Source organism: Salvelinus fontinalis, chromosome 26 (assembly GCF_029448725.1).
Source record: "Salvelinus fontinalis isolate EN_2023a chromosome 26, ASM2944872v1, whole genome shotgun sequence".
In the NCBI taxonomy this organism is placed as follows: Eukaryota; Metazoa; Chordata; class Actinopteri; order Salmoniformes; family Salmonidae; genus Salvelinus; species Salvelinus fontinalis.
The window spans coordinates 34,441,157-34,458,058 of record NC_074690.1 but is presented as its reverse complement, the minus strand read 5'-3'; the positions used below and the strand labels follow the sequence as shown (position 1 = coordinate 34,458,058).

Here is a 16,902-nt window from a genome sequence, read left to right as displayed (position 1 = left end):
CAGCACCGAGATAGTTGTCACATTTCCATGGTTACGAGCGATGTTAACACCTTAATTGAAAGACACACACACACAGACAGAAAGATATTATCAGAGAACAATCAAGTTTGCACTTGTTGCATCCCAGAATATCCGTCCTCAAAGAGAAAGGGGGATGGATGGATGGATGTAATTAATACATCCGTCTGAAGTCTCAATGTACAGTTGTACCCTCATTACCCTAAGTCAAGGGCCTGTTTAGCGTGTGGACACTTTAAAAAAGTTGTGGTTTTCTGTAATAACAAGGTGGAGTTTCCAAGTTGTCAACCTAGAGGTCTATGAACCACTATGGGTTCACGGGGGGACTTTCATCTTTCCTCGTGGCGCGGTTACCTTTGTGGGGTATAGCACTGGGACTGCGGTTTAAATCCACACAAAGGCCAGGTGGCTACAGAGGGGATAGATAGAGGGATAAGGCATTGATGCTTAATGGTAACATCTGATACACACACACACACACACACTGCATGTACACACATAAACACAACATACACACACAAAGAAAGAGAGACACACACGAGCAGTCAGTATATCATGTCACTGCCTCCTCTCTCCCCATGCAGGTCCCTAGCGGTGGGCCACCAGTACTCGTCCCTGGGCTCCCAGCCCATCCTGTGCGGCTCCATTCCTGGCCTGGTGCCCAAGCAGCTGCGATTCTGCCGGAACTATGTGGAGATCATGCCCAGTGTGGCAGAAGGTGTGAAGATCGGCATCCAGGAGTGCCAGCATCAATTCAGGGGCCGTCGTTGGAACTGCACCACCATCAACGACAAGGCCATCTTCGGACCAGTGCTGGACAAAGGTAATGTATGGTAATATAATTATAAGAGAATACAGGATACACTCATAAACAGTGGTGTAAAGTACTTAAGTAAAAATACTTAAAAGTACTACTAAAGTATTTTTGGGGGGTATCTGTACTTTACTATTTATATTTTTGACTACTTTTACTTTTACTTCTCTACATTCCTTAAGAAAATATTGTTCTTTTTACATTTTCCTTGACACCCAAAAGTACTCGTTACATTTTGAATGCTTAGCAGGACAGGAAAAGAGTCAAATTCACGCACTTATCAAGAGAACATCCCTGGTCATCCCTGCTGCCTCTGATCTGGCGGACTCACGAAACACACATGCTTCGTTGTAAATGATGTCTGAATGTTGGAGTGTGCCCGTGGCTTTCCGTGCAAACAAGAAAATGGTGCCATCTGGTTTGCTAAATATAAGGAATTTGAAATCATTTATACATTTACTTTTGATACTTAAGTATATTTTCAACCAAATACTTTTAGACTTTTACTCAAGTAGAATTTTCCTGGGTGACTTACTTTTACTTGCGTAATTTTCTATTGAGGTATCTTTACTTTTACTCAAGTATGACAGTTGGGTACTTTTTCCACCGCTGCTCATAAAACACTGCAAACTAGCCATTTTTGGACCAGTGCTTGACAAAGGTAACAACATATCTTGAGAGAAATAGGCACTATAATAAAGCATTTCTCCTACTGGGCTACTCATCCACAGAACAGGACGGCTATGGGTGACAGCCTACATTATACATTTAATAACACTTGAGAACCAAGTCTTAACTGCGAGAACCAAGTCTTAAACCCGTTTGCTACATTAGAAAAAACATTACTGTGCTGTATAATACAAGTGACAACCAAAGTATTTTCCTGCATGACTTGAATACATGCAGTGAGTGTTTTCCCTGTACCTGTTCCCAAGTTCTTGAAAGAATACTAGTGTACGATAATCATTTCCTTGCCTGTCAATGTTGGTAATGCTTGGCATTTCAAATGAGAAACAATACCGATCCCTGTCTCGACTAAAACTCTACCACTCACTTTAATCAGGGCTGCAACTGGTGTTGATATTGAGAGGATAGAATAAGACCATTGTGTTGTAAGTTGTTGTTATATTAGGTTGTTAGTTGATAGATCAAACAAACAACTGTTTTAACTCCATCCTGCCTCAATCAGTGTGTGTGTGTGTGTGTGTGTGTGTGTGTGTGTGTGTGTGTGTGTGTGTGTGTGTGTGTGTGTGTGTGTGTGTGTGTGTGTGTGTGTGTGTGTGTGTGTGTGTGTGTGTGTGTGTGTGTGTGTGTGTGTGTGTGTGTGTGTGTGTGTGTGTGTGTGAGAGAGAGAGAGAGTATCATATGCAATTAAAATCCTTGTTCAAATAGACTTGTGAGAGTCACTCAGCTATGAACTGTTTGAACAGATGAAATGATGTGTATACACACTTTGGGTGGAGAATGTTGTCTTTTGTTGGAATTTTCTCTGGAAGGGAATCCCCTTCAAGCCCCCCCCCCCCCCCCCCCCCCCCTTAGGGATGAAGTCAGACCTTATAAATGAAATTCAAGCAGAAAATGACGTTTTCTCGTTTGTGTTCCATCATCTCTATTTGAGATTAAGTTAACCGAAGAAGAAGCACCCATATTGTACTCAAAAAATGTTCATCCTTGTATTATTCAGCTGTCATATCATGAAGCTAGTGGATTCTCTGTCTCCACACTGTTGCACTGTGACCCTGGGATTAGTTGCCAGTAGTCAAGGGTAGAGGATGAGCAGAGAGGAGCATGGAGAGGTAATGGAGAGGAGAGGGGGAAGAGGAAAAAGAGAGGGGGGGTCTTAACCTGTCAACTGGGTTTGGAAAAGACTGATGTTTACTAGAGTGGGATGTGGGGTTAGTTGGGGCAATTGCTTTTAATAAACTCTTGAGCCAGTTGTTACATTGATGGAGAAGGCTTGAGCTCAAGTAGGTGGGTAATGATAGGGGTTCACAGTCCCTGGCCTCATTGTGGTGTAAATACCTCCACATCACCCCCATGGCTTCTCTCCCTCCTTGTCTAAATTGCAGGGGCACTGGGTGGAAAGGGGAGGTGGGGAGAGAGGCAGCCGGGCCAGGCTACTCTTTGGGTCTGGGGGGGCTTTAGTAAATCATTTTGATTGGATTAAGGTCAGTGAAGCCCTTAAAAACGTGAGAGGTCAAAGTGGTTGGATTAAGTGTCTTTGTCAGGGTCCGGGGAGAGTGACTGGCGGGGCTCAGGGTCTTTTGATAGGGCTTAGTAAGGGAGAAGTTTCTCATTTCATTTGCTTTGATTGATGCTTGTATTTGTCTGTGCATCGGGTCCATTGTCCCCCGGCAAGGCTAGTGTCTGTTCTGTTTTTCTGCTGAGCAGACGGATGTGTGTTTGTTTCCTCCTTAGGCTTTTTTATTGGGAGAAAGGCTGAAAGGAACCATAGGCCTCAAAAGCTTTGCACCTATCTGTTAGTTAGCCTATTAATACCAATCCCTTGTCTTAACCAGTTTATTGGCAGGCATCCCCCTGAACAGCTTCCAGGCAAAGCTGAGGAAAGAGCAGGACTCAAGTTTGCTCCTTCAGATACATAACCTACTGTATATGGCATCACTTAGGTAGGGAAAGGATGATTGAAGGCAAATATGTGTGATTTAGAATGGATTTATACACTGAGGTTACAAAACATTAGGAACATCTTCCTAATATTGAGTTGTAACCCCTTCTACCCGCAGAACAGCCTCAATTTGTCAGGGCATAGACTCTACAAGGTGTCAAAAGCGTTCCACAGGGATGCTGGCCCATGTTGATTCCCATGCTTCACATTGACTGGATGTGCTTTGGGTGGTAGACCATTCTTGATATACACATGGAACTGTTGAGCGTTAAAGACGGTTGAGCGTTAAAAACTGCAGCGTTGCAGTTCTTGACACACTCAAACCGGTGCGTCTGGCACCTACTATCATACCCCCTTCAAAGGCACCTAAATCTTTTGTCTTGCCCAGTCATCCTCAAATCCTTGCCCAATCACCCTCGAGCCAGACAATCTATGTCTTCATTGTCTCAAGGCTTGAAAATGCTTCTTTACCCTGTCTCTTCTCCTTCATCTATAGTGATTGAAGTGGATTTAAGGTGACATCAGTAAGGGATTAAAGCTTTCACCTGGATTCACCTGGTCAGTCTATGTCATGGAAATGCTTTGTACACTCAGTGTATGACAGAAGAATACACTTATTTGAATAGACACAAAGGTTATAAAATTCCCTGAAACACTGAGTGAGTTATTGCTGGTTCTGGCAACAACCCGTTGTACTGATCACACCCTCTCACTATCTCTCCTTTTGTTCAGTACACATCAAACAAACAGTATCATGCAGATGTGCTGTTATGCAAACGTTCTACATAGTATTCGGGTCTATTCGGTTTTGGGACGAGTTTTCCTTGGTGTTTTCCATCATTTGTTTACATGAATGCATGTGGAACCATCCCTATCCGAGAAGCATGACAGAGATTATGGGCAGCCAGTTATCTTTCTCCCTCACGTTAAACTGGAGCTCTTCCTGAGGTCTTTTCGTCTCTTTCACTCTGTCGCTCTCTCTCCCTCTCTCTCTCCCTCTCTCTCTCTCTCCCTCTCTCTCTCTCTCCCTCTCTCTCTCTCTCTCCCTCTCTCTCTCTCTCCCTCTCTCTCTCTCTCTCCCTCTCTCTCTCTCTCTCCCTCTCTCTCTCTCTCCCTCCTCTTTCTCTTTCTCTCTCTCTCTCTCCACTCTCCGCCCGCCCTGCCCTTGTCACAGGGCCTAGCATACCTCCAGGCTATGTCTGCGTCAGCACTCATTCATTTACATTAACCAAAGTGTCAAAACATGTGCCGCTGGAATCTGTCTGTGATGAAAGGGGATGCAAACTGTGCAGGTGTTCTCAGTGTGTGTGTGTGTGTGTGTGTGTGTGTGTGTGTGTGTGTGTGTGTGTGTGTGTGTGTGTGTGTGTGTGTGTGTGTGTGTGTGTGTGTGTGTGTGTGTGTGTGTGTGTGTGTGTGCGTGTGTGCGTGCGTGTGTGCGTGTGCGCGTGCGTCGGACAGGACAGGGACATTCGTTGGAGAGCTTGTTTGGCACACTTGGAGTAGGAGAAGTAGCCAAACCCTAGCCTAGTGTGACTGATAGAGTTGCTTAGAACAGGGAAGGCCAACAGGAGTGGACAGACAGTCACACGAACACAGACACAAAAGCTCAGTCTCACAGGTATAAACATGCACTGTTAGTCACACCAGTGGATTAAATGGATGAAAAAGATATTGAGTGTCTTTCTGATAGGCTAGGTCTCCATTATGTAATACCTGTAAGTGAATATGATATTGACTCACAATTAGCAATAATATGTGGTACTGTCCCGATTTTGAATTATAGTTCAGGTAGTCATTTCACAGTTGGACTTTATAGTACTGCAATACTCTCGAGAATAATGTGCCACTGACAACCATAGTCACAAGAGTTGGAGAATCAGGATATTTTTACTTGATTGATGGACTGATATATAAAAAATAACTGTCTTAGATGGAAAATAAAGGCAGTGCATCTGCTTCTATATTCTAGGTGTTCAAATTTCAATGCGTTCAAATGATGCACTTTATATGCTTCTCCTAGGTGCGTAATGCCTCAACTAAACCAAGCAGTGAAAAGGTCAGTCAGGGCATTCAGGTTATGACCCCTGACCTCAGGATGAGAAAGTGTTACAGTTTAGGATGTGCTAAGAGGGCCCTGCTTTTCATAAAGTGCATGTTTCTCCATGCTGGGGGAGGTGAGGTTAGCGCACCATAATATCATTAACTCTGGCTAAGAAAGAAAGAATGGGTGTGGTAAATGGAGTTGATGGGGGGACCTTAGCCCCGCACCCCACTGGGCGCTGCTCGGAGCACAATATCTCCGCAACCATGAGATTAAGCCGGGAGAGAAAGCGCTTTTCCCCATTCACACGCCCTTTAGATTGTTTTATTAAACCATTTGAATAGGGATTTCCCAGTCTGCCGACATGCGGGGTCTGGCCAACGCATAGTTCTCTGTTGCTATGACTTAACTTGGTCCCCACTAATCACTGGCGAGGGCAGAATTCATATAAAATATCTGGGGCCATTGTGGGGCTAACGCGGCGTGACAGTGGCAGCACAATAGGGGATTCAGCCCCCCAGCAGGTCGTTGGGACCACTTGCCATGCCAGGGTCCGGCAAACTATGATAGGGGGGGTCACAAGTAATCAGTCCACTTAGGCTGGGCACCCCCCGACACATTCTGTTCCAGGTAAGCCCTGGTCTGTCCCACCCACCACCCACCCCTAGATGTCAGGACCTAGTTCTTTTTTCTCTCTCTCCTTCTTTTTCTCATCTTGTCCCCAGAGATCTTATTTTCCTTTCTTTTGGTCTCATCCCTCCATTTCTCGCTCCTCTCCCCCCCTTTCTTTGCTCCGCGGCATCATTGTCAGTAAGCCGTAAGGGTTTGACCCGTGGTTTATTGGCTTCCTGATAATAAAATAGGAAAGACACCCTCCCAAGCTTTAGACCATTCATACCTCCAACTACCAGCCACCACCTAGTGACTGCTTCAGGGTAATGGAATAAGAAGACGGTCAACATTAACTATGCTGTCATTTGTAAAGTTCTATCTGTCCATTTCAAAGGAAGACATTTTCTGATGGGGTTCAAGCAAATAGATTAGCCCTTTATTCTGTTTTTATTCTGTTTTCCCCCCCATCCGCGGCGTACATATATCACACAATATCAAAACATTATGAGCAAGGACCTGCAAAGGATATTAGAGATACTGGGGATAAGGATGGGTAACACTTCTTTGGATAGTCCATCTATAGATACTCAATAAACTCTCAGTAACATGTCAACTGGACTATAGATGTTCAACTAATCTATACTAGACTGTTAAGTCGTCCTCATCCTTCCCATTTGAAACAGTTTGTGCATATATTATGACGACACTTTGGTCACATTTTGTGACACATTTTGGTATTAGGTTCGTTTTAATGATGTTCGTGCACACCCCAAATTCTTTTGGAGTACTTCGGTAGCCGAAGTCTACGCCCCTTCATCGGTCATTGGTCAATAGTAGGGATTCTTCAATGAAGTGATTGTTGTCGTTCAATGATAGACGACTCGTTTTCATGCACATTTTTTCACTTCAGAAATACTGCACCAAACATCTTAGTTAAATGAAAAATCGCATGACTAACATCTACTGGGCAAAACATCAAAATGAATGACAGATTTCTTGACTTATTTACGATTATTTCTGACTATGTTGAGGAAGTGTATACTGGCTACAGCGTCTCAAGATGGACAAAATACCATTGGCACTTTTTTAAATTGAAATAAAATAAATCTTGTTTTTCAAGCGAAGGTCTTTTAAGGGAGTGTGCGTCCACACTCATTCGGTGCCTAGCTGAGTTCGTCTAGGCACCAGCCGAACCGAAGCATGCGAAAGCCTTTAGTTTCAATGCTGAGATGCGACATCCCAGAGTAAACTATAATAGTGCTTGGTACAGTCCTGCTAAGGGAGGGTGTGATGGAGAATGGATGCCAGTAAACCTCTGTTGCATCATTGTTCTTAATGCCCCTTATTCCTCAAACTGGTTGAAACCTGCAGCCTGGGAGGAGCTCACACAGTACCTACTCCCCATAGTCATTTACTTATCTCTCTCTCACTCTCCCCCCCAACTTGTTCACTCTTTCTCTCCCTCTCCAACTCCCTCCCTTTTTCGCTCTCTTTTTTCCGTTTCTTGTCCAACTCTCTCACTCTTTCTCTCATTTTCCCTCCCGTCATCCTTTTGCTCTCCTTTTCCCTGTTCCTCTCGCTCTCTTCCCCTTTACTACCCTCTCTCCCTGGCTGTCTCTCTGTTCTTGTCATTGTGCAAGACCATACAAGACCTAAGCACATATATCCAGGGAATCCTTCCTGTCATAAGGGATCCTGTAAAAATCAGGGACAGTGGAACGTCAACGAGACCTCAGTGAAACATTGCACCTCATATTAAATGGTTATAGTTTGACATGTACGACACATCCCTGAACCTTCCCCCTCTCTCTCTCTCTCTCTCTCTTTCTCTCTCTCTCTCTCTCTCTCTCTCTCTCTCTCTCTCTCTCTCTCTCTCTCTCTCTCTCTCTCTCTCTCTCTCTCTCTCTCTCTCTCTCTCTCTCTCTCTCTCTCTCTCTCTCTCTCTCTCTCTCTCTCTTTCTCCCTGTTGTGTCTCGGCTTAGTCTTATAGTGTGAGGCCATTTTCCTAACCTTTCAAAAGCTTAATTGAGTCTGTTAATTATAGTCCTGTCAGGCCTGTCTCTTCCTCTCATCTCCCTGGAAGTTTCTGATGATGAGTCATCAGTAAACTATGTCAGACAGACAGAGACCTCCCTCCCTCTATCGCTTGCACTCTCCCTCCCTCTCTCACCACACGCACACACACCCAAGACAGATGACTGTCCTTGATTGCTCAAACAGATCAGATTGGATTGGATTGAAGTGTATTGGCATGGCAATCAACTTAGTCATACATTGCAGATGTCAATGACACTGTCTATGGAATGTGTATGGATCGGAGCTTGATGGAGTATTGTTTCATGAACAAGCGTGGCCTAATGATTACGTAAATTGAATATTTGCCTTGGTAGGGTTGATGTGTGACATTTACAGTATTATATAGTATTATACAGGACAGTACAGAAAAGTAGCAGGTGCCAGCATCATCGTTCGGTAGACACTGATCTGAAGTCCTACGTGCTTTTTGAGATACATTAATGGGTACATTCCAGCAAAGTTATTGGTAACAATTTATCATTCTATGCACTGCCATGGTTTCAGATGTATGGACCTGTATGTAAACCATATAGATGTAGGATCTTAATTTGAGCTGGTTTGCTACCGCAGGAAAATAATCCTTCAGCAACAGGAAATGTGGATTTGTCACGATCCTCTTCCTGAAAATGACTGGACCAAAGCGCAGCGTGGTACGTGTTCATGATATTTTATTAAATCAGAACACTAGAACAAAAATGACAAAGAGAAAAATGAACAGTTCTGTAAGGTAAGTAAAACTATACAGAAAACAACTACCCACAAAACACAGGTGGGAAAAGGCTGCCTAAGTATGATTACCAATCAGAGACAACGATAGACAGCTGCCTCTGATTGAGAACCACAACCGGCCAAACACAAAGAAATAGAAAACAGAAATAAAGAAACTAGAATGCCCACCCTAGTCACACCCTGGCCTAACCAAATAGAGAATAAAAGCCTCTCTATGGCCAGGGTGTGACAGGATTATTATGATGGACATTGATGGACATTTATGATGGACATTTAATGGACATGTTTGTAGGGGTTGATACATTTCTCGTCAGGGCAAATCAAGTCTGAAATTTCAAAGTGGAAATTGCAAACTTTAGAAGACATTTTTAAAACTGAAATACACTACATTTTTGCATTTCCTGCTTTGTGGGAAAATTTGCAGCCCCAAAAGAGTGATCAAATTTAGATCCTACATCTGTATGAACTATACTCATTCACAAACAGAGATCCTTCACACATGAACTGAGCTGCTTACAAGCAGCGCTGCGTAAAGACCTATGTGGTTGTTCACGTCTGTAAGAATGCACCCATACGATAGAAATATAAATCTGACATCTACTTCTCCCTCTCTTTACAGCCACGCGTGAGTCAGCATTCGTTCATGCCATCGCATCAGCTGGTGTGGCGTTCGCGGTGACACGGTCTTGTGCGGAGGGTTCGGCCACCATCTGTGGTTGTGACACGCGCCACAAGGGTCCGCCCGGCGAGGGCTGGAAGTGGGGCGGCTGCAGCGAGGACGTGGAGTTCGGCAGTATGGTGTCCCGGGAGTTTGCAGACGCCCGTGAGAACCGGCCTGATGCGCGCTCCGCCATGAACCGCCACAACAACGAGGCGGGACGAACAGTGAGACATTTTCTCTCTCTCTCTCTCTCTCTCTCTCTCTCTGCATCACTGATAATATCAGCCTTATGGATTAAACATTCATAAAGATCCCCAAGTGTTAGTTAGACTTAACATTCATTAAAATAATTGCATCCCTGCGTCTATCTCTCCCTCAGTCTCTGAATGACAACATGTTTCTGAAGTGTAAGTGCCACGGCCTGTCAGGCAGCTGTGAGGTGAAGACGTGCTGGTGGTCCCAGCCTGACTTCAGAGTGATTGGAGACTACATGAAGGACAAGTATGACAGTGCTTCAGAGATGGTGGTGGAGAAGCACAAGGAGTCCCGTGGCTGGGTGGAGACGTTGAGAAGCAAGTACAACTTCTTCAAACCACCCACGGAGCGAGACCTGGTCTACTATGAGAGCTCGCCCAACTTCTGCGAACCCAACCCAGAAACAGGCTCGTTCGGGACACGCGATCGCACCTGTAACTTGACGTCGCACGGCATCGACGGCTGCGACTTGCTGTGCTGTGGCCGGGGACACAACACCCAGACGGAGAAACGGAAGGAGAAGTGCCACTGTATCTTCCATTGGTGCTGCTACGTCAGCTGCCAGGAGTGTGTTCGAGTCTACGATGTTCACACCTGCAAATAGATAGGGCCTCTGGCACCACTCTTTCCGCACCTCACCCCAATTTTTTTTTTTTAAGACTTCAACATATAAAAAGAAGCTACTGTACGAGTCGGGCTCAGAGAACTTGAGAGGCTTTGATTTGACTTTGATCAAGCGTTAACCGACTCAGCTATAGTACAGTCAGCTAATAGGCAAAAAAATATAGCCGCCTGTCATGTGATGCAGTGGATTCAGCCTCTGTCTTAGAATGCTGAGGTAGTTCTAGAACACAGAGGTGCACCCATGGAGGCTCCATTCAGACAAACAACATGATGATGTTGATGATGTTGATGAACACCATCTCATCGATAGAGGCAAAAGAGGAGACCATTACAGAGTGGGCTGATTGTAGCCAAGGAGGGACTTCAAGTGATTTCCAGAAAGGTGTTTCAAGGTATTGGTTTCCTGACACAAGAAAAGAGAACTGTAGGTTTTATACGGGCTATATAAACTGTGCTGTTAACAAGCACCATATTGGTGAATTATCTGTGTACTCTGTGTCGTCACCTTCATGTAGAGCAGAACAGCACTGTCTAAACCTTTGGGACACCATACAATCTATGATGAACATGTCATATTTTTCTTTTCCCACTAGATAGGCCAGCAGCAAAGTAAAAATTGGCTATATTGTAAAAATGTATGAAAACAAAATGTATATTTTTTATCTTAATTCAAGGTTACGGTTAGGCATAAGGTTAGCAGCATGGTTAAAGTTTGGGTTAGGTTCAGATTTAAAATCAGATTTGAGGAAGATAAATGGTAGAAATTGGACTTTGCCGCTTGCCCAGATAGTGACAACAATATTTTTCAAAATATTCTGTGGTACTCTCTGCTCGCCACCCTCATGGTGTTATTTTTTAAATAAAATGCGTATGAGTTTATATATCTACAAAAAACAACATTTCTGAGCTATGTTCTCAACTTTGTATTACCATAACCAGGTTTCCATCCAACCTTTTTATTTGCTTAAAGTTTATGTCGGATATAAAAATGTAATGAAAGGCCTGAAGGAAACAGCACATTTGCCGGTAAACTTTCCAAATGTCGACAAAACAAAATACTTTAGACAATGTGCAAACTTTTTGTGTTGCTAAAATTAATGATGCAAAGAAATGGCAGTGGAAATGCTTTTATCTTGGAGACGACTTGTTGTGTGGTCCTCCCAATACGACTTGGAAAAGAATGCCATTTATTAGGCTTCAGATTAAAAAAGTTCACAGGGGGTTGAAAGCGCACCGTGATGAGCTTGATGCTCCTTTCCAATAAATATCAAGATACTTATTCTGGTGACATGATGATCGATGCTTGGCTACCGTTTGACAAATAAAAATAATCTGCTATTTTGTCCATAATAATCTCATCATGTAGGCTATACCCACATTGTATCTGTAGCTGTTGGCTAGAGCACACGTGCCAATACCAGAGTAGGCACATTCGCTATATAACGCAACATTTTTTGTGACAAAACGATCAGTAGAGTTGAAAATGTGATTGAAACCCATTTAACTTGTATGGGAATTCAACCGCGAGAGTATGTTTTATGTGTACTACGTCATCACGTACAGACTTTTATCTGCAACAAGTCAATTTGATGGAAACACATATCTGGTGGGAAAATTTGCATATTTTATTTATGCATATTTTAGAATATTCGCATGAAAATCTGTCATCAATTGGATGGAAACCTAGCTATTGATACACTCAAGAGCACATGTTCTACTCAACATTTGTGATATTTAAGTGGTAACTAACTTTTCGACTGAGTGAATGGGATTTTTTATGTTAAATATAGATCTAGTGTTAACTTGTTACTAATGTTGGGGTTAGAATGCAATTGTACCTAAGTGATTGTTGTTTTTACATTTCATGTATTCTCAAATCCTCTGGCTTTTTTTATCTGTGGTATTAATTGGGATTATTCTGATCTCAAAAAGCCCATGAGCACAAATCAACCAAACAACAGGTTTGAAATTAAGAATATTAAGAAAGCATTGACGTTTATCCCTATACATTGTAATATAAATGTATCATCGGAACTTTGCTACAAGAGGTTTGGCCACAGTACGGTCGATGATAAAACAAAGTATAGCCCAAAGACAAATTACTTTCAGCTGGAGGAGCATCAGGTGGTCAGTCTAAAGTGAGTTTGAAAGTTCAGCACTTGTGTCTAGTTGAAGAGTACGAAGCTTATTCTCCTCGTTTTTATCAGTGTTAGTAACGTTCACAGAAACACAGTGTGTATATCACCACGTGACCTGGTGCAGACAAACCCATGCTATTTAGTGTTTGAGAATGAACGTTTGTGAAAGGGAATTGCCCACTAGAATAATTCAGTTTTTTTGTTATGCCCATGAATGCACGTATGCTATGTTATCTGTAAGCTATTACTTATTGTAATCTGAAATGCTCCTCAGCGTATACTTTGTATGTCATGAACAGCAATCTGATGGCAAGTGGTAACCCAGATGCAGTTGCTGTAAAACAATGACCAAAAACTGTGTATCTGATTCTGATTCCTGGCTTATTCTTTCTCCTCCAACCATAGAAATAGCAGCATCACTGAAACTATCAAGACTTTCCCCTTTGTATGCTGCTAATTATTAACATGTATGTATGTACAGTGCCTTCAGAAAGTATTCATATTTCTTGACTTATTCCACATTTTGTTGTGTTACAGTTTGAATTATAAATATATTTTTTTCTCACCCATCTACACACAATACCCAATAATGGCAAAGTGAAAATATATGTTTTAAATATAGCAAATGTAATGAAAATGAAATACAGAAATATCTAATTTCCATAAGTATTCACACCCCTGAGTCAATACATGTTATAATCACCTTTGGCAGTGATTACAGCTGTGAGTCTTTCTGGGTAAGTCTCTAAGAGCTTTGCATGCCTGGATTGTACAATATTTGCCCATAATTTTTTTCAACATTCTTCAAGCTCTGTCAAATTGAATGTTGATCATTGAAGAAGCTGAAGCTAGAAACAAATATTTTCGGGACTTGCCATAGAATTTCAAGCAGATTTAAGTCAAAATTGTAAATTGGCCACTGAAGAACATTCACTGTCTTCTTGGTAAGCATCTCCAATGTAGATTTGGCCTTGTGCTTTAGGTTATTGTCCTACTGAAAGGTGAATTCATCTCCCAGTGTCTGTTGGAAAGCAGACTGAATCAAAGGCGAGTTCAACATGGCTTCTGTTTGCAGGGAACATGTTGCCAGAGTAACAATTTCAGTTGAACGATTTTAATGAACATTCAAAAATGTTATGGTGAAATATCAAACAGCTACTTTTTGTAAGGATTACTGTGGCTTTTTAGCGACAATATTCAACCTAAAAACGACTTAGCTATTCTTACTAAATATAGTAGAAATTATACATGGCCTCTTCATTATTTCAGCGGCATTTTAGACCCGAAACAGACACTTATGTTTGCCGCACACTATCTTCTCAGACTGTTAGCTAACGTTAGCGAATGATCGCGGCTAACACAAAACAAACGGAATATGTCAGCTAACGTTAGCCAACATTTGCAAACTATTTCCCTTGTTGAATACACCACAGCCTTTCCTCTAGGAAAACCACTATGCTTGAAAATATGCAGTGGTACTCAGTAATGTGTTGTGTTGGATTTGCCCCAAACATAACACTTTGTATTCAGTACAAAAAGTTAAATGCTTTGCCTCATTTCTTGCAGTATTACTTTAGTGCCTTGTTGCAAACAGGATGCATGTTTTGGAATATTTTTATTATGTACAGGCTTCCTTCTTTTCACTCTGTCAATTAGGTTAGTATTGTGGAGTAACTACAATGTTGTTGATCAACGCTCAGTTTTCCACTATCACAGCCATTAAACTCTGTAACTGTTTTAAAGTCACCATTGGCCTCATGGTGAAATCCCTGAGTGGTTTCTTTCCTCTCCAGCAACTGAGTTAGGAACGACGCCTGTATCTTTGTAGTGACTGGGTGTGACTGGGTGTATTGATACACCATCCAAAGTGTACTTAATAACTTCACCATGCTTCACCAAGGGGTTGGATACTCATTGGCTCTAGACATTTCAGCTCTTCATTTTGAATGAATTGGTAAAAAAATATATATAATATTCCACTTTGACTTTATGTGGTATTGTGTGTGACAAACAAATCTCAATTTAATCCATTTCAAATTCAGGCTGTAACACAACAAAATGTGGAAAAGATCAAGCGGTGAGAATACTTTCATAAGGAACTGTATGTTTATGTATGTTATTATTCTTTCTATGAAAGAAAGTGTTTAGACTTAGTTTGAACAACAATGTGAAGTTTTCTACTAATTAGTTCATTTTGCATATAGACAGCATAGACATGTATGTACATTAACCAAATAGACATATTTTGATAAGTATTGTTTGCTATTCTTTGTTTTGGTTGGGGAATCATGTATTGACTGGTCCAACTGTTGATTCACAATTATGTAGAGCATTTGCTTAGATGAACTACTCATTGCTTGGACAAATCTGACACCTGTTTCACAGGTCTACTGTACATCAGTACACCTATATCATGTGAGACCAAATGCAAAATAATATTCATACCTTTTGCAGAACAAAAATTACACTACTGAACCTTAAATCAGAAGTTATGAAGACCATAAGGAGCAAAGAACTTCAGCAATAGTGTTGCTGGTTCCAGAAGCTCCTGAGAAATAGTAAAGGTTGATGGTTAATGAAATAGTCAACTATATATTTTCTGTCTCAGGCATGTGTAGCTCTCACCATGTCCATCTTCCATAGACTTAGACATTCCTCATACATTGACCCTATCACGGTTCACATTATATGACTTTTTGACTATGATAAACTACTGAGCAACCATTGTTGATACCAGATGTGCTTTTCTGCATTTATATTTCATTTAATGTTTTGTCTGTCTGTCTGTCTGTCTGTCTGTCTGTCTGTCTGTCTGTCTGTCTGTCTGTCTGTCTGTCTGTCTGTCTGTCTGCCTGCCTGCCTGCCTGCCTGCCTGTCTGTCTGTCTGTTTGTCTGTCTGTCTGTCTGTCTGTCTGTCTGCCTGCCTGCCTGCCTGTCTGTCTGTCTGTCTGTCTGTCTGTCTGTCTGTCTGTGTAAATTTGCAAATTTGCAATTTGCTGATGTTATAAACGTTTTCTTATGGTCTTTAAATCCAAAGTTTTGTACAAATTAGTTTTTGTGTTTTTATGGATTTCTAAAGTCTGATGTTTTTATGATTATTTATTTTACCGTAAGTGTATATATTAGTAAGTAAGAGTATATATTTGCAGATAAAATCCTTTTTCGAGACAGTGTTGTTACTTGTAGCACTGTAACAGTTTTACCTCAATGTCTGTTTTAAAACTGATTGTACACAGGATACTGTTTGTTCTATTGTCTGTACTAGATTGATAGATGTTAACTTTATAATAACATAATAAAACAACATAAAAACTACAAACATGGAGTCACTTTAAATTCATTTTTTTCTATATAGGCCTAGTCTCATAGGATACACATTTCCATGCAGAATGATTGGTAACAGTGTGGGTGGGGTACTTCCATGTCACCATCCTCTTTCCATCAGCCACAAACGTGTTTACAGTGAACAAAAAAAAATATATGTAACGTGTTGGTCACATGTTTTGAAATAAAAGATCCCAGAAATGTTCCATATGCACAAAAAGCTTATTTCTCTCAAATGTTGAGTACAAATTTGTTTACATCCCTGTTAGTGAGCATTTCTTCTTTGCCAAGATAATCCATCCACCTAACAGCTGTGGCATATCAAGAAGCTGAATAAACAGCATGATCATTACACAGGTGCACCTTGTGCTGGGGACAATAAAAGATGTGTAGTTTTGTAAACACAAAACATTGCCACAGATGTCTCAAGTTGAGGGAGCGTGCAATTGGCAAACTGACTGCAAGAATGTCCACCAGAGCTGTTGCCAAATAATTTAACGTTAATTTCTCTACCATAAGCCTCCTCCAACATTGTTTTAGAGAATTTGACAGTATGTCCAACCGACTTCTCAACCACTGACCACGTGTAACCATCCACATCTTCCGCTTCTTCACTTGCGGAATTCTCTGAGACCAGCCACCCAGACAGCTGTTGAAACTGTGGGTTTGCACAACCAAAGATTGTCTGCACAACCAAAGATTGTCTGAACAAACTGTCAGAAACCGTATCAGGGAAGCTCATCTGCATGCTCGTCATCCTCACCAGATCTTGACCTGACCGTAGTTCGGCATCGTAACCGACTTCAGTGGGCAAATGCTCACCTTCGATGGCCACTGGCATGCGGTAGAAGTGTGCTCTTCATGGATGAATCCCGGTTTCATCTGTACAGGGCAGATAGCAGACAACACGACACATCTGCTTTTCATAGAGTTGATCATGCTGTTTGTTGATTGTGGCCTGTGGAATATTGTCCCACTCCTCTT

At 41.9% G+C, this 16,902-nt stretch overlaps 1 protein-coding gene across 1 annotated transcript in view; it reads left to right on the top strand.

Annotated features, from left to right (window-relative positions):
- LOC129824168 (protein Wnt-3a) overlaps positions 1-15,890 on the top strand; it is a 34,763-nt gene extending 18,873 nt beyond the window's left edge. Inside the window, exons 2-4 of the mRNA XM_055883594.1 lie at positions 603-841; positions 9,536-9,801; positions 9,957-15,890. Of these exons, the coding sequence (XP_055739569.1) occupies positions 603-841; positions 9,536-9,801; positions 9,957-10,436 (985 nt within the window). The 3' untranslated portion in view covers positions 10,437-15,890. The remainder of the gene's footprint in view (positions 1-602; positions 842-9,535; positions 9,802-9,956) is intronic.
- The last annotated feature ends 1,012 nt before the right edge of the window (positions 15,891-16,902 follow it).